The 21,400-nt window shown below is 45.1% G+C and overlaps 7 protein-coding genes across 7 annotated transcripts; 5 read left to right on the top strand and 2 right to left on the bottom strand.

The window, feature by feature from the left end:
* Positions 1 to 1,260: 1,260 nt before the first annotated feature.
* On the top strand, positions 1,261 to 2,240 carry TRIVIDRAFT_201715 (uncharacterized protein; the record flags this gene model as incomplete). The annotated part of the gene is made up of 4 exons (XM_014100488.1): positions 1,261 to 1,327; positions 1,385 to 1,575; positions 1,651 to 1,791; positions 2,013 to 2,240. The coding sequence occupies 4 exons, from the start codon at positions 1,261 to 1,263 to the stop codon at positions 2,238 to 2,240; spliced, it is 627 nt and encodes a 208-aa protein (XP_013955963.1).
* A 249-nt stretch (positions 2,241 to 2,489) lies between these two features.
* Positions 2,490 to 2,983, bottom strand: TRIVIDRAFT_151803 (uncharacterized protein; the record flags this gene model as incomplete). The annotated part of the gene is made up of 2 exons (XM_014100487.1): positions 2,490 to 2,668; positions 2,728 to 2,983. 2 exons carry the CDS (start codon positions 2,981 to 2,983, stop codon positions 2,490 to 2,492), a joined length of 435 nt encoding a protein of 144 aa, XP_013955962.1.
* A 500-nt stretch (positions 2,984 to 3,483) lies between these two features.
* TRIVIDRAFT_201713 (uncharacterized protein) lies at positions 3,484 to 4,593 on the top strand (the record flags this gene model as incomplete). The annotated part of the gene is made up of 6 exons (XM_014100486.1): positions 3,484 to 3,491; positions 3,537 to 3,576; positions 3,676 to 3,698; positions 3,873 to 3,903; positions 4,283 to 4,352; positions 4,397 to 4,593. The coding sequence occupies 6 exons, from the start codon at positions 3,484 to 3,486 to the stop codon at positions 4,591 to 4,593; spliced, it is 369 nt and encodes a 122-aa protein (XP_013955961.1).
* An 830-nt stretch (positions 4,594 to 5,423) lies between these two features.
* TRIVIDRAFT_222736 (uncharacterized protein) lies at positions 5,424 to 5,759 on the top strand (the record flags this gene model as incomplete). Its single annotated transcript, XM_014100485.1, has 1 exon — positions 5,424 to 5,759. The coding sequence occupies one exon, from the start codon at positions 5,424 to 5,426 to the stop codon at positions 5,757 to 5,759; it is 336 nt and encodes a 111-aa protein (XP_013955960.1).
* Positions 5,760 to 7,128: 1,369 nt separating this feature from the next.
* TRIVIDRAFT_111995 (uncharacterized protein) lies at positions 7,129 to 7,798 on the top strand (the record flags this gene model as incomplete). The annotated part of the gene is made up of 2 exons (XM_014100484.1): positions 7,129 to 7,609; positions 7,673 to 7,798. 2 exons carry the CDS (start codon positions 7,218 to 7,220, stop codon positions 7,698 to 7,700), a joined length of 420 nt encoding a protein of 139 aa, XP_013955959.1.
* Positions 7,799 to 8,397: 599 nt separating this feature from the next.
* On the bottom strand, positions 8,398 to 16,077 carry TRIVIDRAFT_151811 (uncharacterized protein; the record flags this gene model as incomplete). Its single annotated transcript, XM_014100483.1, has 8 exons — positions 8,398 to 8,727; positions 8,798 to 8,982; positions 9,075 to 10,095; positions 10,972 to 11,128; positions 11,312 to 11,537; positions 11,595 to 13,126; positions 13,160 to 14,954; positions 15,225 to 16,077. Coding segments are annotated over 8 exons (6,099 nt in total), but the record flags the coding sequence as incomplete, so codon positions are not given.
* Positions 16,078 to 16,971: 894 nt separating this feature from the next.
* On the top strand, positions 16,972 to 18,601 carry TRIVIDRAFT_222732 (uncharacterized protein; the record flags this gene model as incomplete). The annotated part of the gene is made up of 6 exons (XM_014100482.1): positions 16,972 to 17,058; positions 17,136 to 17,241; positions 17,317 to 17,435; positions 17,542 to 18,152; positions 18,229 to 18,387; positions 18,475 to 18,601. 6 exons carry the CDS (start codon positions 16,972 to 16,974, stop codon positions 18,599 to 18,601), a joined length of 1,209 nt encoding a protein of 402 aa, XP_013955957.1.
* Positions 18,602 to 21,400: the final 2,799 nt, after the last annotated feature.

Raw genomic sequence — 21,400 nt, 5'->3', positions numbered from 1 at the left:
GTCGGATTGCTCAGCCCAGTAACCGTTGGAGTATCAGCAATCATAAATACCCTGCCCGAACTTGAAGGCGGTGTTGTAGGATAAGATAGAGCCTTCTCCTAGTGTAAATGGTGGTTTTTTTGACGGATTTGCAAACCCGGACGGCTTAAGTCCATCTATAACCAGAAGCCAACACTGTACCATTTTCTGTGAGAGCCCAAGAGGGAGATGGACCATCTGAGTGGACATGCCATTGTCCCGGATACGCGTAACTGTCCGCTCCTCGTACGCGGCGTTGATGACTGAGTGCATTGTTACTTGGAAAGTATATGACTTGGTCCTAGAGGTGTCCGTGTGTTCCTCCTTGTGGTTCCGCACCGTTGCAATGTCGTAGTCATTTTCAAATGGCCCTAAGCCTCCCACAACATGCTGTATTTTGTCCCCCAGGAACAGCATCGCAATTGACTCATCGTTTTTCGTGTCATTCATCCGCATCATATGCTTCCATGATTTAGCAGCGAAATAAGTCCACCAATTGCGACTACAGCGCTGAAGGCTTGAGGCACTCCGGCAAGTAGGCCGAGCAAGGCGAGGGCGAGGGCGAGGCCAGCATGGGTTAACAACTCGCCTCTAACATCATTGGTGTTCTTAATGGTACAGCTGACCATATCAGCGCTGTTATTTATGACTGTTACATATTTGGCGCTAAAGGAAAACAACTTTTGAAAACAGTTAATGGTGTTTGCCCAGCCGCGGAATCGCCACCGCCGTCCAATCTGTTTCCTCCGAGAAGCCGCAATGACTGCGAAGTGACAGCTCCAATGCATTTCCAACAGTGTTCAGCGTACCCGAAAGTATGAGTTTGGCCACTGACGAAGGAGGTACCCTCTTTCTGCTCATCTTGATTCTTCGATTGCTCCTGTTCCTGTTCCTGCTAAATGCGAGATATACTGGAGAGGGCAGGTGTTTCGGTCGCTGGCTACCTTGGATTTCCAAGCAACGCAGACATGGGTCGGAACTGAGGCACTGCCTTCCGTCTTGTTCAATAGAACCAATGCTAGAAGATTGCCGCTCGATTGGTTGTTAATCCGAACTGGCCCATGAAGAATAACCGGTTCATATCTCAGAGACTCGGCTTTCGTGAGAAGTTTACACGAAACAAGACTCATCGACGAGGTGAATAGAGTAGTATATCCATTTATCTGGAAGCGGACATATAGCGCAAGCATATCTCTGGGAAGATGCATTGTCGGCGATGGCGAAATCACCTTCTACAAATTCATGGTTGCCTTCATTGTTGTCTACTTCTCCGGAATGGCCGCTGAGACACTCTTCAGCTTTACCGGAAGTAAGCCAAACTCTCGTCTTGACACATTCACTGTGTTGCTAACCTCGGTGGCAAAAGGGTTTACCAGTGGAATCCAAGCAGGGAACTATTACTTCTGGTTATCCGGCTTGGAGCCAACGGTGGCAGAAACGGACACCAACAGGGCCTCTGGACCTCCTGATAACTGCAGAACCTACGAGTTGAAAGATCTCCAATTCTTGTACCCTCTCGCCCCCGATAGAAAGGTCTTGAATGGTATATCGATGGAGGTAATTACTGGAAAACCACAGTCGATGCAATTCGCCCAGCCTTTCCGTGTGTCTATATGACTGACAAGTCAATAGATCCAGCGCGGCGATTTTGTGGCCTTTATCGGCGCCTCGGGATGCCGCAAAAGCACAATGATCTCGCTCTTAGAGCGGTTGTATGATCCTGCTAGCGGTACCATCTCCATTGACTCGCACTCCTTAACCTCCTTCAGTCCGGTAAGATACCGCAAACATGTGGCTCTTGTAAAGCAAGAACCATCGCTGTTCCCCGGATCCATTAGAGAAAATATCCCCCACGGCACTAATTCGCTCAACACGTCCGATGCAGATACCGAAGCAGCCTGTCAAGCTGCCAACGCTTGGGACTTTGTCGCTTCTCTGCCCGAAGGTCTTAACACCCTTTGCGGGACTAGCGGTAGTCAACTTTCTGGGGTCAGAGGCAGCGCATCGCAATTTTCAGGGCCCTCATCAGGCAATCTAGTGTGATCTTGCTTGGCGAGGCCACAAGTGCGCTCGACACGGAGTCTGAACGCATTGTCCGGGCTGCTCTTACGGAGGCTGCCACTGGAAACAGCATCACCATTGTGGTTGCCCATCGTCTCTCCACCATTCGCCCGGCGAATCGTATTTTTGTCTTATATGGTGGTCGGGTGGTGGAAGCCTAAGCCCATGAAGAGCTGATCCGCAAGGATGGCATATATGCTGCAATGTGTCAAGAACAGAATTTGGTCCATGAGGGTTAACGATATAGCATTATACCGTGACTACACATAAAGTAAACGAAACGAGTCAAGAATTACAATTATCCGAAGGTACCTACCCAGTAGGCGCACAATTACAGCTACAAAGACCAAGCCATAATACTTTGTAAATATAAACATAAGTGTATATATATAGGCTTATTTTATTAGTTTCTAATTACGAGGCTTCTCCTTTTTCTCCTTCCAGAGGGCAAGCAAGCTGACCCCAGAGACCTTAACAACCTTAAATCGAACGCCTGGGATATCGCCCTTAGCTCGGCCCTTGCGGCCAAAACCAGCCAGCAACACCTCGTCATTCTCGTCTATAAAATTCAGGCAACCGTCATTAGGGACTTTGCAGTAAGGTTAGTAACAATGCTAACAAATAAAGACCAGTGGAATATAAACATACCGAAAGCGGTAACTTTCTTTCCATTTTTGATCAACTGAACTCGGACGCACTTGCGGATTGCAGAGTTGGGCTGTTTTGCCTCTACACCAATTTTTTCAAGGACAATGCCCTTGGCGTGTGAAGAGCCGCCGAATGGGGATGATCGATAAACTGTGCCCAGCGCTGCCTTTCGATAGTTTAGATCGGCCCATCGCTGTTCTCTTTGGTTAACCCGCAGCTGTCTTGCGGCGTTGATGCCTCGTGGTCCTCTAGTCATTGCGCAGGTAGTGTGGATGAGAATTATAGTGTCAATGGAGTATTTGCTTGGATGGAATAGAAAGCATTATGGAAAAGGAATATATATAAGTTATCATCACACCGCTTCTGTGGGTGCCTCCTTTTGGGGGCATCTTGCCCTAAATGCCTAAAGTACCCGTCGAATATATACATTCTCATAAAATTGAGGATAGTATATATTATGGCTGGTTTTTGGTCCTGTTCATACAATGGTATAATCCAGACCAGCTTACCAGGGGGATGTGGGTTATTCCTGATCTGGAAATATATGCGCAATTCAGGGCCTGTGGTTGGTAGCTCAATATCCCCGGATTGCTTGGTATGTATGCGGGATTTGTTACCAGTACACCTTCGACTCAGTGGGACAAGTGCCACCAACTTTTAGGAGGCCTCAGATTCAGTGAGCCATTCAAATTCACATCCGACGGTAATCATCGGCTTTCATTAGGCAGTCGACCTGACTTGTTCTTTATTGGCACTATGCACTTGTAAGTGGTATATATTAATCATCGCCCACTTATAAACAATAATAGAATTATACAATTTGAGGAAGCCCTCTTCTCAAGACAAATGGTACTTGCGTTATGTGTATAGGCTGTAACATCTAGTACCTTTTAACATCCAATCGCATTAATAACACTTGAGTTATCTCTAACACCTGCCTGATTACAGATAGAATTACAACAAAATAACATGTAGGATACTGGAAAACGTCACCCGCTGCCTCGGAATAAGGCACCTTCTCCCCTCAGGGTCAAAGGGAATATAAGAAAAGATTTCCCTATCTTATTAATCTACATTAAGTTACACTACGGATTAATAACACGTAAATAATTAGCAATAAATTCAAATGATATATCCAATGGTAGTAACACCATTGCGTTACAAATCTACTGCACAGTACGTACTGTCAGTTTTCATTCCCATTGTAGACTCTCCTTTATATTTTTCAATATCTACATGGCCGAGTGTATTATCATGTTCCTATGCCAGGTAACTCACAATCTTTACCTACTGTACCTTTAGCTATTATATATACAGCTCAAAAGCAGGACCACTGTATTATTTAACCGCCCCCAAAAAAGATCCATGGATATTTACTAGGTATCTGCTACAAATCACGTAGCTTCGATGAGCGAGACAATATCAGTGCTTTTTTCTTAATGAATGTAGTGGATTGCTCTTCTCCTTCATTGCTGTTGAACTAGGCGAGTAAACTTAATTGCGTGGCTTAGCTACTAAGCCTCCAACAGACCTAAACACCCTTTCTATTTCATAGAATACTACATTCCTAGACATTCCATACCGCCGCTTGTTGGCAAAGGCCTTCATTGCCTTTAACGCTGCCAGTATGACAAACTCACGGGTCAGAATACATATACAACACCAACAGTCCCAAGGTGTAATACTCCCACGTACTGGACTTTGCACGAGATTCAATTCTCAGCCATAGCCAAGTTCTCGAGAGGCACCCAGGCCTTGGCTTCTGGTTCACGTCTCTCGATCAGGGGATTAGCTCCTTTGAAGACCATCGGTGCGCCACGCGCAACACGGGGTTCGGCGTCAAAAGCAGCCGAAACAAGAACGTAGCTCAAAAAGAGGGTGATAATTCTGAGCTGCATGATCGATTTGGTGACCTTGAACCTATGATGAATTTCAATGTTGGCATTTTTTTGAGGCGGCGATTTTTGGAGGGGGGAGATGAAGATTTTTCTAATTGGCAATGGTAGTTGATCAAGAGGTTGTAATTAGGATGAGAGTGTTAATAAAGCTGTAGCTTCTGGTTCAGCAAAATGCTATACCTCAGCCTATGGTTATCATTTTATATATGCCACTTATATTAATAACTCAGCTAAGATGACAGGTCTCGCTACTTTCCAAATCGTATTAAGCTTAATGTTAGCTCTTGTATTAAGAGTGGTCCAGCTTTGTAGCGCCCGTTACTGCCGATTCCACTCCCGTGGTATCTGGCATTTCTTCAAGATGATTACATGGATGTCTTTCCTCTGGGTGAAGGCGCGGCATTTTGTACTACACAGAACCACCAATACCATCTTGGAGAAGCCGAACGACGCTTGTAAGCATACGTCTTGTTGGAAAGCAACCTGCTTGTAGATAGACTCATTTGTATACGATTATATCTCCTTCTTGTTAGGACGTGCCCTGTAAATTAGCTCTTTGATGCTTACACGATGTTTACAAACCAGCTCTCTCGTGGTGACACGTGCTCTCGATACTCTACTCTTCGTGCTAAGACTTGCCCTCTCTAAACATACTGCTCTCATCGAGTTACTCAGGGGGGTATGTTTAGCCGCAGGATGGTAGAAGGGTAATAAGTACTAAGTCAGAGGAATATCTCTTTCGTGTCACTAAGGCACGGCAACAAGACTTTGCCTATTGCAGTATAAAGACTAGACACAATGATGGTAATCCCCCCTCTAGGCCTGCTGTCGGCACTCAGCCCCTTTGTGGGCTCGGCCCTCTCCTTCTCTTCCTACTCTGATGCGACGATGAGACAGTGGCTCAATGCTAGTGGACAGCAACTTGCTGCTCAGGTCGGTCCCATGTGGTTCTTCTCGCAGGCTTTGGGTCACCCACAATGTTATCCAACTTCGGCCTTGACTGGAAGTGCTGGCACGACGCAGGTTAGTGCTTCCGGCCGCTGTGCCCGGCCTAACACCGAGTGCGGCTGCCGAACCGCTGGTGTAGGCATCAAAAACTGGGGGCCAGACTTCCCTGTTTACAATAGTCACTAAAATTGCAATGCCAACGAAGTCCGTATTGCATATAATCTGTTTTACACTAAGGGCGGCTTTTCTGGTTCTAGTTATGCATAGTATGTAATACTGCTATAAAAAGTTAGGTTATACATACCACTAACCTTAAGTTAACCACGGATTCCCTTCCTAATGCAGTAACTTTAAGTTCACAGGTATATACCTAGGTACTATGTACTCGTATAAAGCGGGTACCTCGAAGAGTCCAATATACCGAGGCTTAGACTGGCTATTTTTTGGGGGCGGCATGTGCCTTTCCCTTAGATCTGCGTCTACCTCTGCATTTTGTTTACAGAGTAATACAACTTTAAGTAGTTGTAGGCCCTGCATATATTGTACCTTATAGGTACCTAAAGTAATTATTGGTAACTATCCTAATGTAGATTTGTAGTAAGTTAGACTGAGCATCGCTGCTCCATTGCATTTCCCAGTAGTGAATTTAGAGTACATAAGTGTCAGGCCCGTAGTCCAGAACGTGGGGCTACGCTGCTACAGCGCACCTACCACGAAGCTAGGCCGCAGTCTAAGGGCTATATAGCCCTTAGTCAGGAACCACTCCGTATAAAAGACGTAGTCCAGTTTTCGATAGAAAACTACGAGAAGGCAGAGATGAATACAATCATTTGTTGCTACCCACCCGCGAACTACCTGCGAAGACATAGTTGTAGTGTCCTTACTCTTCCTTACTCTTCTTACACATATCCCGGCTTCTAATACATAGCTAGCCGAGGTAGCTATTGAAGGAAACCAGACATAAGACATCAGCAGAAACCTATATGCGTGTTAGTTAATAGGCCTGAAAATAGAAATGGGTTTTACTTTATTGCAGCTGCTTCCGTCGTAACATTGAAAGAGGGCCATGTACGGAGTAAATTATCACTCCGATAGGCTTTTATTCAGCCTGAACTATCTTGCTGTAACGTCTTGGCTGTAAGTAATACTTAACCATAGGTAAATAGTACGGATCCTTCGGTCTTCAGCCAGCATAAATACGAAATGACTGGAAGGAAGGATGTTTAATTTAGAAATCCGCCGATTATCAGGCCATCATAGACAGTAACGAGGCTTGGTATCTCCACAGCGAACTGGAGGAGCCAGATCCTGGTGTATTATCGAGGCGATGTGAAGGAGGAGTCTAGAAAAGTGAGATTTTGACTTTCAGACCGGCTTCCTAGAGCATCCTGCCCCAGAACATTAAGCGCCTTGGCCACTTGTTCTCCCAATTGAGCGTTCTTCACATGACACACTATAGCAGAGCATAACATAGCATCAAAATTTCTATATAAGAGGTCGAGATTCCACCTTCAAGTTAACAAAACCCAGATCATCAATAGTAACAAACAGCCCAACTCCTATTGCAACAGTACCTCATTCACTATCTGAATTCACTTCCATTACTGGTTAAATTTCTGAAGATTTTTCGCAAAACTCTTTGAAATGAAGCCCTCAACCATCTTTATCTCGGCCATCAGCTACGTTAGCTTGGCCTCCTCTGCAGCCATCGCCAACCCTGATGACAGCTTGAACGCTTTGGAGAAGCGAAGTTGCTTTAAGACTGGGGCCAGCTACGGCGCTGAGAAAGCCGCTGCCAATAAGGCAGCCCTGACAGCCTGCAGCGGTGCCCTCACGGGCACATACAGCAAGCGTGAAACCCGCGTTAAATGCTACCCCATTGGAAATAACAAGGTCGTTATGCTTACCATTGGCCTCACTGGGAAAAATGCCCCTTCTTCGCGCACAATTTATAGTCAAGAGTGCTTTGACGGCCTTTCGAAGGAAATCGAATGTTCAAAGGGAGGCGATACAACTTACGGCAACTGGCGCTATAGGTAAGTACTTTTATAGTCTATTTCCATTTCGAAGCTCTTCATTAACGTATCTGACTGATTTAGGGCTGATCCTAACGAGGGCTCTTGCTAAATAATACGAAGTAGTATTAGCTCCATATATTTTCGAATAAAACCAAATAATATAGCTTCTACGTACTAGTTATTTCAAATATATTATTAGGTACCCGCAAGCTTATCAAGGATTCACTCAATGTTCAAAATGTTCAAAATAGGCGCACAAGGGAGTTTGATAAACCCATAGGATATCTACTCGCTTGAAATATTACAGTTGCAGCTTATTAACATGAGTATAGATTTAATATACTTTTTATAGATAAAATGTTTCTACTAGGATACGTTAGATATACTACGAGGGTTATGCCTTATACTAAACTATGCTACTAGTCCTTTTATATAGTCACTAGTTTCTCTTTTTCTCAGTTTGGGATAATAGTCAATTTACTTCTTACTACTATACCTAATGGTTATATTGATTTAGTATTCGCTAGTAGTAAAACCCTAACCTGTAATTCTGCGTTAAGTTACAGCTATGGCTTAATGTAATATAGCATATACCTGCACTAATAGGGGGTATAGCTTAATTCATTGAGGGGTTTTATTTTACTTAATAAATAATTAGTAGTTGAGGGTAAAGAAAAATAAAAAAAAACTAAAGGAATAAATATATATATGTAATATAATATAGAAGTATTACAACCTTTGCCTCCCTTTATAACATCCTAGAACTAAATCAAACTCAGTTGCTTTAAATAGACTTATCTAACCCACTAGTGAGAGCTGATTTTGTTAGCTTGACGGCGGCGAGAGCGTCTCCTCCATAACATACCGGAACCCCTGACCCAGAACAGCAGCGCAGCCGCCACGAGACCGCTTGCGGCGGAAAGTACGAAAGTCCAGCCTGGCCCTAATCGCCTAAGTGCAGGCTCGAATATAGCTAGTCCTGCACCTGCAGTTGCACAGCGGATAAAGTTGTTCGCCGCCTGTGCACTTGCTGGTTTGCCCGGGTGAGTGTCTACCAGCAGCGTGCCTATGGCTGTGAAAATGCCCTGCACGGGAAGACCGATGAGGAACTGTAGTATAAGCGGCACCGCCATGTGCTTCGTTTTGAAAGTCAGCTTCAATGCCCACGTCATTTCAACCAGGCCACACCCAGTGAACTAAACTCACCAACTCGTACTGGATTGACCAGCCGTATCCAGCGATGCAGAGGCAGCAAGGCAGCAAAGCGTAAACCAGGCTGCCAAGACGAGCCTTTTCGATGGGAAAGGAGGCCAGATCATGGTTTGCTCCGCGGTCCAGTGGAAAATGAAGCCTAGCCGCCGTTCGTCTGTATTCTATGTCCAGTACTTTGCCTAGGCCTTGTCAGCTCATTTGAGCCAACTCTTAGACCGCTGAAAATGAAGATCTGAATGAATGGAGATCAATTCTGAGCTATAATTCGTACCTGAGAGGACAGCACCGAGACCGCATCCGACACCGAATGGAAGATAGATCAAGCCGGTGACTACACTCGAAGTTTTGTATGTGCTGCTAAATAGACTCGAAAGCGAAGCTTGAAGAGTCGAGTAGATGGCGTAGTATATGGCCATTGCGCAGATAATGAGGAACGTTGCAGGCTTTCTCAGTACACTAAGCGTCTTAAGCGGATTGGGACAGCTGATGCGCCCAGTTCTCTCATTATTTGATGCGCTTGCGGAAGCTTGCTCGCCTACCAAAGATTTAGGGAGTAAAAGTGGGAGAATCGGCCTACGAAGACCATGAGTCGCTGGTGTACTCCCGTTTGCAACAACCAATCGGGAAGTTTCAGGAAGACATAGAGCGATGACAAGTAAGAAGCACGCTGACGCCGTTGTGAGGAACCAGAAGATCGAACGCCATCCCCACCGTTGCATCAGCAATCCACTAAGCACAGGGCCAAAACTTGGAGGGGTGTTAAGAACAAAGGACATGATGCCCGATGTGCTCCCTCGTTCCGCAGGCGTGAATAAATCACCGAGGACTCCAAAAGTGATGGCAAACGTCCCCGATATCCCGGCGGCCTGTAAGATGCGAAAGCACAGCAGAGCAGCGAACGATGGTGACAGGGCCAGCCCAATGTCCGCACCGAGATAAATAACCAAGCAGACGACGACGGTCGGCCGCCTGCCGATGGTGTCGGCGGAATTGCCAACGATAGTCGGGGCAATCGCCGCCACGATGAGGTACACGGTGATGGTCAGGTTAATGTCGGCGACTGAGACATGGAGATGGTCGGTCAGTTGTGGGATTGCGGGGAAGTAGACGAAGCTGCTGAGTGTGCCGAGACAGCCCACCGAGGCCATCAGAATCACGATCGAGCGTTTTTGCCAGTTACTGAAAGCCGAGTAAGGCTCTTCCGGGATTAGACTGGGCCTCGGTGCGCCCAACTCGTGCTTTGGTTCGGTGGACATGTCTAGGAGGGGTCTATATGACGAGCAAAAGTAGGGCTGGACTCAAGCCGGGCTTATTCACAATAATGAAAGAGGGTGACTATGATGAGAGTGGAGAGACAAGTGGCGAATAGAGAAGGACAATAGATGCGGCAGGATAAGCAGAAGCATATACTAATAATAGAGTCCATATAGAAACTGCTCACCTTTACATCGTGCTCGGAGCTTAGCTGCCCAATAGCATGCATTGTGTACCTAGGCAAGCTGTATTAGGATTTTGTCGATACATCGAGATCTTACACCTCATCGCAATGCCAGATGTCGTAATTTCTCGATTCCCAATTTGTTGGCCACGCTACGATCCGAATTGTAAGGGATTGTTTGATCTAGACGCGAGGCGCTTGTCCCTGCAGAGACGAGACTTATTATGGCTAAATGAAAATATACGCTGTATTGACTTGTCTGTGTTATTAAGCTATCTGTTCTTGGTATCATTCCCTTACACACCCTATTCCCGGACCAATTAGACTTCCCGTCGCTGGCCCGTAGATTCCTCCAATCAAAGTGCTGTCTAGAGCAAGTCTAGGGTATAGACTTCTTAATACAACGCATCGCTTCCCGAAGATCAATGTAGTATACTTTTATCGCAAGTAAGTCTTTTCTATGCGTTGCGGTCTTGGGGTGATGGCAGTCTTGCTGTCACGTGCACCATTGTGCACGGCATGTGGCAGGGATCATTTACTCCCCATTATAGAGCATTGCCCTCACTTGGAACTCTGGTTAGCAATTCATGCCCATTCTCCATATATCTATTGTGTCACACCTACCGTCCCCAAAGTTCAAAGTTATATACAGCTTATTCTGTTTGCAGAGTACAATAGAATATGCATCAATGTCATGCATATTCTACTTGCGCAGTGTCGCTGATTGAACTGATGCGATACCCCCGTTCTGCGGACATAGCAGAGTCCCATCCGGCGTCATAGCGCAGAGATACGCCTCATTCGCCGTGGCCCAATCTCCAGGTAAGAAATAATGCCTCTCTATGCCGCTGGTGTTGCCCAGTGCAGCAGATTCCGACCCATGCCGTCTTGCCGCTACAACTTTCTCCGTAGCTGTACCGGTTATCTGCAGGCTCCCGCGCCTACGAGACAGCGTTTCTGAGAGTCGACGGCCGGATTGTGAGTCGGTTGGACCGCTGGATTGGAATGATGAAGATGATAATATTGATCCAACTCGCCGGCCGGGAGTCGGTCTCATAGACAAGCGGAACGTGCAAATCCACCTATCGATGTCGAGGTAGGCAAGTTTGCCCCGCGGGAGGAAGGCGAGAGGCTCCCGTATGCGTGAGGCGACATGTTCTGGTAAGGTGGTATACGAAAGCCCCGTCGTTGCGTCGTCCGGGCTTGGAGTGATGTCCGCTGCCTCGAAGACGAGGAATTCGCGGGTCGACTCCCCTGATCCGGCCAGATGTGTTTCGAAAAGAATCTGAGGAAAGCCTTGGCCCGAGATCAGCCGGCCAAGCTTATCTCGATCCGACTTGAGGGGATTGGCACGGGCCAAGAGTCCGTGTGAAGCAGTCGTTGGCCCTGGCGCTTGCTGCTTCGTTGCCCTTGGAAGCTCATATGTTCGAACACCCAACTCATCGAGAGTTACCCAAGACACGATGCGCACCCGCGTTCTCGAGAATCCGAGAATGTAGTCAGGTATCGTGGGATGGCATGCCCATTTGATCTGGGGCTCAACATTAATGGGACATGGCTTGGCATTTATTTCCCATGTCTTGAGGTTGACGCAGTGCAGCGTTGTCGGCGTAGCGGCAAGCAGTCGATCTCCGGATGGATGGACTACGAGCTGTGTGATGTGTCCTTGCAAGGGTGGAATGACGAGATCATGCTCGTGTTGGATGCTCCATTTATTGGAAGACCGCGTGACTCGCTTGAATAGTAACCGCCCCCCGAGATCGCTCAAGACGACGAGTCGCCCATCCTCGCTCCAAACCATGTGCTCCATAGCTAAGTAGCTCGCTGAGCGCGCCAACTCTCCTACGTTACCCTTCCCAACCTCTCCTAGCATTGCGACGCCGTCCTCGGTAGCGTAGCAGTAGAGGGACCCGACTGGTTGTCTGGCGAGCGAGACGACGCTGTCGAATTGAGCTGAAGTGTGTTCGGAATAGAGCGACAGCTTCGCCAGACTTTCGTTATCGCCCGTGAATTCGAGATCCGTATTGCTCTCTGGGTATTCGGACTTTTCCGCCAGCCTCACGAGCGTGCTTGGCTCCCAGACGATTCCATAAAGACTGCGCACGTCATACAGCCTCCGCGAGTCTGAGCTGAAGGATAAACTCACGATGTTGTCCTGCGAATGCAAGTGGCATAGCAGCGAGAGGTCTGCACTGGCATAGACTTTGATGTTACCCCTCGCGTCCCCGGTCACCACAAGAGAGCCGTTGGAGTTGATGTTGAGCTTGTCTGCCCCAGAGTGCGTCGTGAATTCAGCCTGATCATAATCTGGATCCCATTTGAACAGGATGCCAAGATTACTCAGGCAGAAGATCTCATAACGCAGAGGGTGCCATCTCATACTTGAGGCCTCTAACATGTCAATTGCACCATCTGCGTCTAGCACAATCTCGCTGAAGAAAACAGTGGGGTCAATCTCCCAGACAGTGATGGGATGCCCTCGATATCCGTAAGCAACCATACGCCCATCGTGGCTAATGGCCGCGCAGGAGGGAGCGTTGGCTATGATGCCGTCTAAGACCTGGCCTTGTTCCTCGACCCGCGACTTGAGCCTCCAATCAACACTAGATTCGTCACTGATGGACAGAGAACGAACACAGCGGTCCTCGCTACTCATCAGGATTTCGTCTTGGACGAAGGTGATGGCCTGAGGTCGCGGCAGTGTGGCTGGGTTGCTGGCCACCTTGATACAAGCACCCGTCGTAATGTCCCATATCCTGGTCGTTTTATAGCCGTAGCTCACGAGCAGATTACCCAGCTTATTCACCTGTATCATGAGAACCCGTTCGGCGTGTTGCATGCGCCGCTGCTCCCCAAACGTTGCGTCGCTATAAGTGGCGATCGTGCTGGTTCTTCGATCGATCGTGAGTATCACTAACTGGCTTCCAGCGTTCAGTACCGTCGAGGCCACAGCTCCGGACTCGAAGGAAAAGCGCGCTAGGCAGTCGTCCCATCTTGTGGTCGCCACTCCGGAGACGTGCAGCGTCCGACTTTCTTTCTTGCCGAATTGCTGATAGATCATGGATGGCGACGGGCAGAACGGCGGAATCCGCCTGTAGATTGAGTCTGGGTCCCGCGTCAGGTTCTTGCCGAACTTGCCCACGATCTTGATCAGGTCCGTTGCCCAACCCTCGATGACTTCCGTGGCCTGCCGCTGGGCCAAAGACTCGCCTTCATCTTGGAGCTGTCGCAGGCCAAGCACCACGCCAGCCAGATATCGAGACGCAATGACGAGGAACCGCAGTTCGTTCTGAGTCGCTGCGCTGAACATCCAGACAAGGACGTGAGGGCTGCGAAGAAATCGAACCACGACATCAAGAATCTCAGGGTTGGGGTCGATGCATGTTCCCTTAGACAGGTGAATATACCATGAGCTGATGGCGTAGTTGAGGAGGGCGGGTGGCTCGCCGCGATTGATGAGATTCCGCAGCGATGGATCCGTGAGACAAGCTATGCACCTCTTGAAGAGCAAATCGTGTGTCCGTCGCGGATCAATTGCGTATGGCCGTCGTCCAGAGCTCTCATACAAAGTCGAGCCAGTAAGATACTCGCGCGCTGTCTCATGGAGCATGGCAATCTTGCCCTCATTATCGACCACAACGAAGCCACCACAGAGATCTTCCACAGTCCGATGGATCTCGACAATCTCGCGCATATCGCTTGTTCCTCCCAGGGCATCTTTCAGTTCCTCAATGCTGAGAGATCGCCTTGCACATGTAGCCCAGCCGAGAATACTCTGCCCCAGGCGACGGTCACTGGCCTTTGGCTGGTTCTGCACCAACAAAGCCATTCGATCGTATAGCTCGTGCATACCTGACGGTAGATCTTCAAGCGCCCGTTCCACGTCTAACTTGGTGTGGCATTGGTTGATCTTGTGCACAGCCAGATGCAACCACAAGAAGTTTCCTCCCGTGCGCTCCAGCAGCTGGGCTACGACCTGATCACGGTACTCGCTTTCCTCGGTAAAGTCCATTTCTTGCTCAACGTACGCAAGAAGATCCTGTCGGTTGCCCTCAATCCAGATAGTGTCCATGTCGATCCGTTTGCCCAAGCGCACAAAGGCAGATGAGAGGTCGTGAGTCTTTCGACTGACAATAAGAACGCGAAGAGGGATCTTGACAGAGGCTGCATCGATGTCGGCTAGTAGGCGGATCAGTGACGAAGGCGTGTCAGCCTCGTCCAGCCCATCCATCACCCAGTATATCGGATTTTCGACTTCCTCTCCCAGAGCAAACAGAGTGTCCTTGAAGAACCATTGCCAGATACTCCGAAAGTCAGCCGCTTTCAGATCGGTAGTCACCGAAGCCACATCCAGTAGTTTATATGCGTAGGCAGGGATCGAGTTGGCCATCTGGGCAGCGAGCGACCGAAGAAGGGTACCTATTGAGCGCTTCTTTTGGTCGTTGAAGCGGAAAAAGAAATAGTAACACGGCAGGCCGCCCCGGGCAAGCTTGTCGATAATAAACGACGACATGATAGACTTGCCTCCAGCTGCGTTGCCCTGGAGCCACAGGACGTGGGGGGTTATTCGATCGTCCTCGAGCCAGGCTGTGAAGGCTTGGTTGCTGAATATCCATTCGCAGGTCCCCACAGTCCAGCGGTCACGGAAGAAGTTGAAGTCTTGGTTTGGTGACTCTGCCGAGGAGAGATAGTTCCCGAGATTCTCCTTTGCAGCTTCTGCTGTGCCAGGTGCATTTGTCGCTTCTACTGCGTCCAACACAAGAAATGTTACCATTGATCATCTCATTCAATCTTCAGCAAATACTGCTTAGCTTACCTTCCTTCGTCGAAGCCCGTCTTGATCCTCCTCGGTAGTGGTAGCGGTCTGAAGCATTGAAACTGCTGCTGCTGCTGCTGCTGCTGCTGCTATCGGAGCTCGCGTGACGAGCCGTGTGTTCTCTACCCTCTACATCAGATACATTAGCATTCTGGTGATGCAAAGACGAAGACATGTATTACGAAACGCACCTTTATGATTGGACTTGGCAACCAAACTCTTTAGCGCATTCCTGATGGTGATGTAGCGCGGATCGTCTGGGCCATCATACTTGCAGACTCCGTTATGGTCCGCATCCAGTGGCTTCGATATCTCGCCAGGGTACCCGAGCACCGAGGATTCCTTCTCTAAGACCATGATACTGGTAGCGCTTTTGATTATTGGCGTCGGGCGAGTCTCATAAAACGAAATAATCTGCAGCTTCTCAGCGACGTGCCGGAACGACTCGTTCAGCTTCTGCAACGTCTGTGAGCCCGATGTGAGCTCGGAGATGAACTGCATCGGCTTGGCGACTAATGAGACCCTAAGAATGCGGTTTAGCGTCTCAGCTAGGTTTGTTCCACGATGTGGTGTCGACAGGAAGATGATAGATGAGATGGCCTTGATGATAGCCGCGTACTCGGGGTCATCTTTGCCCTGCATGTATGCCTCCTTTACGATGAGTCCGCCCATCGAGTGAGCCAGGAATATGATCGGTTTGTGTCCCAGCCTAAGATCCTCTAGTTCCGGCGACGACTCATCGGTCGCATATTTGAGGTCGTAGAGCAACTCCTTGGCAAAGTCCAGCACAGATATGGTACTTGACCCACTGCTTCCCGGCTTGAACTTGGCGTTGTATCCAAACGTCATGATCCGGGCATCTCCTATCTCGGGCTCATGAGGCAGGAACTTGAGGGGCCAGAAGTTGTCGAGGTTGTGGTCTTTCGTCCATGTCATGCGACTGCTCCCGCCAAGACCATGAACAAATATGATGTCCACCTTGCGCTCTTTTGGCGGCCGATACACCACTTTGAGGCCCAGAGGATCTTTCACTGAACGATCGGCTATTGAGGACGCTGTCGATGACTGGGTTATTTCGAGAGCCAACGGCCGGGTATTTTCATCGTCACTGCTGTTGGGGTCGGCCTCGATCGCCTCATCCCGGTGTCGTCTCGGGAATGCAAACGGCTTGCGAAACTATATTGTGATCCCGGATGCTAGTTAGTACTGGCGTGCCTAATAGAGTAGACTGGAGTAGTAGAAGAGGGAATACGAACCATGGTGTCAGACTATCACCAAGTTTCGACTCGAATCTCTTGCGTCACGACCGCATCGAGTTGTCGCTTGCCCAGAGCCTGCGGGAGATCGCAACACGATTTAAAAAACTGGGGACCACGAGGCAGCCTGATGCTACTGTCCATATTGAGCTTCTGTGGTGCCGCCCAGGTGGTACATGGCATGTCGTGGTGTGTTAGTCTCATAGAGGGATGGTTGCAGTTCTGCAAAGCTACATATGGCCGCTTCTTGCCAGCGGGTGCGCCATTATAATGCTCCCTGACTGGTCTGAATATGAGGCTGAGGATGCGCACTGCTGTACTATGCCGGAACAGTCAGTGTGAGACGTGCAACTGTAGTTTGCCCGACTCCGAGAACAAAATAGGATCCCTGCGCAGCGTCAATCACACGGTTGGGCCACTCATATCGTATAGCACATCACCATCTTCCTCAGCCCCTCATTCCCACCCATACATGTACTCATAGCCTGGGCGGGGTCGACATGATAACACCCCGGCAATCTGACAAACGACGCGCACTGCACCACGAGGATTTAGATGGTAGGCATGTCCCGCGGAATTAATTGCCCTGGGCCAAGTCCTCTCTTATCGGTCTTGGAAGAACCCCAAGCCATCTTGGATCTTTGTGTCAACTGATAGAATGGCGCCCTCCATCGTGGAACAGCCCAATGCCGCGCAGGACTTGGGACTTGCTGAGCGCGCCGTGTTGGACCAAGATGAAGTCGAGGTAAACTCCGCGACAATCCACTTCTGCCATCAGCCCGTTCGGACAATCCATTGCTCACATACTCTTTGATTCGCAAGTCTGGCCTACAAAATCGAACCGAGGGGATTATACAAGCCCCGTTGATTCAGAATATCCTGTCCCAGCTCGACGGAGTATTCCCTTTTGATGAGGCAGTCATCGAGGGTACGAACACAATTATATTTCCCACTGAGTGCTGTTATAGTACACAAGCCATCGCTAACACCTTCTCACATTCAGCCTTACCCAAAGATGTCACCTTCACCTCAGTCGAGAGTTTCGGCACCAGTGCGTGGACCGTGACTGGGAGAGTGACGGCTCAGAGAACCGACGGGTCCATCCAGCGCTTCTTTCTTAAGGTATGAAAGCCGAACCGAGTCAGGACCATGAAATCTCCATCTCCTAGCATTCACTGCTAAACTACTTTGCGTCGTGCAACTGACTCTGAAATGTCTTTGCGTCTAGGTTGCTTACGGAGAGCATGGTCGTCTGATGCTTGGAGGCGAGCACGTATCGTCCAAAATGATTTATAGCGTCATGCCTGACTTCATCCCCACACCATATGGCTATGGACGTTATAAAGTTCAAAGCCCAGACACCTACTTCTACCTCTCCCAGTTCATCGACATGGACGTGACAACTGCGCCCGACCCTGAAGACCTGATGGGCAAACTCGCCGAGCTGCACAAGAACAGCCAGTCACCTACTGGCAAATTCGGCTTCCCTGTCACAACATACGACGGCAACATTCCGCACCATGTCACCTGGGAGAGCAAATGGGTCGACTTCTTCCGCAATCTCTTCCTGCATGCCTGCAGCCTCGACGCTGAAGTAAATGAGCCTTGGCCCGAACTCGAACTCGCTGTCCGCCAGATGGGTGACGCCGTGATTCCGCAGCTGCTGGGCAATCTGCGCCAGAGTGGTAGTGATGAGCCTGTAAAGCCGTGCCTGATCCATGGCGACTTGTGGGAGGGAAACCGAGGCATCGACATGGAGACGGGCGAGAGCGTTGTGTATGACGCCAGCTCCTATTTTGCGCACAACGAGATGGAGTTCGGAAACTGGAGAAGTGAATTGTGCGTTGTTCCACTCCCCTCAGATGCTCCAATTGCTACGATGGATGCGCAGCTTGCTTATAAAGACCATGTCTAGGAACACCTTCTTTCGCTCAAAGACCTATATGGCTCACTATCTGAGGCGCTTTCCAGCGGCGGAGCCTGTCGAGGAATTTGATGACAGGAACAGACTGTACAGCATCAAAGTTGCTATCAATTACTCAGCTATGCGGCCTGGAAGTATCCGAAGAAAGACGTAAGCTGACTCTTCTTTCCAACTTCATCCCAACTGCTATCGTGTGTCTACGTGGGGCCATGACGACTTGCTTATAATTTTTTACAGAGCCTATAATAACATGTGTTACCTCATTCACAAATATGCACCTATTGAAGGCGTCGAGCAGTATGATCCGCGTTCAGATCCGTTCGTCACTGGAGCTCATTTCCAAGTGTATTCAAGCTCGGACTGATATTTGGAGACCACATTTCTTTATCAGCGGATGGGAGGCTATAGAAAGCTGTGAATACTACTTTGCAGCACAAATATGAAGTGTACCGATGGAATTGCTACATATAGTATCTGAGAGATATTATAATTAATTATAGAAAATACACTTACACAGAAAGTTAGTAAAATTAAACAAAGCTACAGATATTATAACCTACCATTTTATGTTATAAAGCGTTTTTTAAACTAAAAGTATATAGTTAAGGTTAAAATTTATAAAATAGTTTAAAAAAATCACTGCGTCCTAATAACCCCCAGGCGTAACTACAAATCTGACTTACCAAAACCTAACCCAACAGCGCTAACAGATCTACAGTTTTCACACTATTACTTTAATAAAAAGGCAATTTCCAGGTATATGGCCTACATGTTATTGTTTTAGCTGATTGGAGACATTTATTCCCTGCTTGTAACAGAACAAGCTAATACATACACCCATAAGTCCCTTTAGTAATCCAGTCTGTATAATCTGCTAATAACAACAATATATGCTTCTATATGTATATAACTGGTTAGAACAAGGTGCGCCGATAAACTGTTGCATAGTTCCTTTGTAATTGTATTCGCTTTATAAATCACAATGCAGTTTCTACTGGGGCAGCAGGTTAACTAACCCTACAGAATAAGTCCCTAAATAGCTAAAATCATAGGACTTAAAATAAACTATAAACCTATAAGTTAATATAAGTTAAGATTTTTAAAACATAAACTTAAATTTTAGTTTATATTAGTAAGTAAGTTAAATTAATTATTTAAGTAATGTAAATAATTATATAATTAATAAAAAATATTTAATAAATTTAATTTAAATATTATATTTATAATTAATTATTTAACTATTTTAAATGAATATATAAAATTAAATATTATATATTAAATTAGATATTATTATGGCCTGAACTAATGGAAGTATATACTATAGTAAAACTATAGGTAAGTACAATTAATAAAAGTTTAGTTCTCCCTCTTTTACGTAGGTATATACTATAAAGATTGTAAAAATAGCTTTATTTTTACAAATATAATAATATAAGCTTAAGTAAGAATAAAAAAATAACTAAATATATAAGTTTACTTTATTATAATCTTTTAAATAGTTAAATAATTAGTTGTTAATAAAGTATTAAAATTAAATATAAATTTAACTTTTTATTTTACTTTTATATATTTATAATTATAACTGCTTAAAAGCTACTTTTTATTCTTTTTATTAATATAAATCTATAACTTAGGTTTATTACTTTAGGAACTTTTACCCTATATTAAAAATAAAGATTAAAATATTATATATTAATAACTTTTATTTAAAAAAATACTAATTATTTTTTAAATAATAAAACTATTATATTTAGATTTTTATTTAGTAATACCTTAATTATTAATTTTAATACATTTAGATTTAATAAAAAAAGAAATATTATTATAGAAAATACCTTAGATTAAGGAAACTTAATTAAAGATTAAATTATTATAGTCTTTTAAAATATATTTTAACTTAATAAAACCTTTATTAATAAGGTTAATAAAAATAAAAAACAATTAATTAAAAAGAATATTAAAATCCTTATTAAGCGTTAACTATTGCCTATATATAATAAAAATATTAAAAAACTTAAGGGATATTTAATTTAACTTAAAGTTTACTTTAAAGATTTTAAAAATATTTTTAATACCTTTAAGAAGAAAGTTTATTTTATAGTATTTTAACTTAAGGGATATATACTATAATGTGACGAACTGGGTCCTATATGTTGGTATAGGTTAGCTGTTTCCAAAGGACAAACCTTTAGGTTTTAGGTTTATATTAGCGGAGCAGTTAAGTCAGTTATAAACGTTATTTTATTAATATCACATAGCTAGTAAATATAGTATCTAAATCTAATTTAATTATTATATTAATAACTAGCTATTTAAACTATTTAAATAAATATAAAAACGTAAACTTATATATCTAGTTAACCTAGGCTAAATTAAAAAGACTTTTATTAATCCATCTGGGGATTACTTTTTAATTTATTAATCCTATATTAAATTAAGAAATTAATTTTTAATCCGCTTCTAATTAGTTTAACGGACTGTCTTTTATCTAAGGACGCCTACCTAATAGGCCCCTTATTATAACTATAAAAACTGGGTTATAATATAATATCCCCTTTTTATTAATTTTATCCTTAAGACTTTACTTTATTTAATATAAATATTTATTCCTCCCTATTTTTTTATTAATATTTTTTTTTTTTTTTATATAATATTTATTTTTTATTAACCGTTATATTAGGTATTTATAAAAAATCTTATCTTAAGACAGAGCGTTATAACGTCTTTTTAAAAATTATTTTTTTTCACTTAGTTAAAATAAAAAACTGTATTTATTATTTTAATAAAAAAAAATAATACTTTTCTAAATATTAAATATTTAAAGAAAATTCTACTTACTGTATTAAATATATATAGAATAATAAATCTTTATGTAATATATATTCTTTATTGCTTATGCAGCTTTATAAAATTACTATATTTTATATTTAATTTAAAAATACTTTTAAAAAAGTAAAAAAAAAATATTATACTATTAATAGAAAAATTAAATATTTTTATAAATAAAAACGTTTATAATTAGAAAAAATAACTTATATAGTTATATAAGGTATTAATAATTTAAAGGAATTAAATAGGGTTAAGCATAAAAAAGCAGAGACTGTTTATTAAACTGTAATATTATTATTTAATCTAACTGCTCCTATAACTTTAAGTTCTGTAG

The sequence above is a fragment of the Trichoderma virens genome, assembly GCF_000170995.1.
Source record: "Trichoderma virens Gv29-8 chromosome Unknown TRIVIscaffold_63, whole genome shotgun sequence".
NCBI classification, from domain to species: domain Eukaryota; kingdom Fungi; phylum Ascomycota; class Sordariomycetes; order Hypocreales; family Hypocreaceae; genus Trichoderma; species Trichoderma virens.
This window is presented reverse-complemented; position numbering and strand designations above follow the sequence as displayed.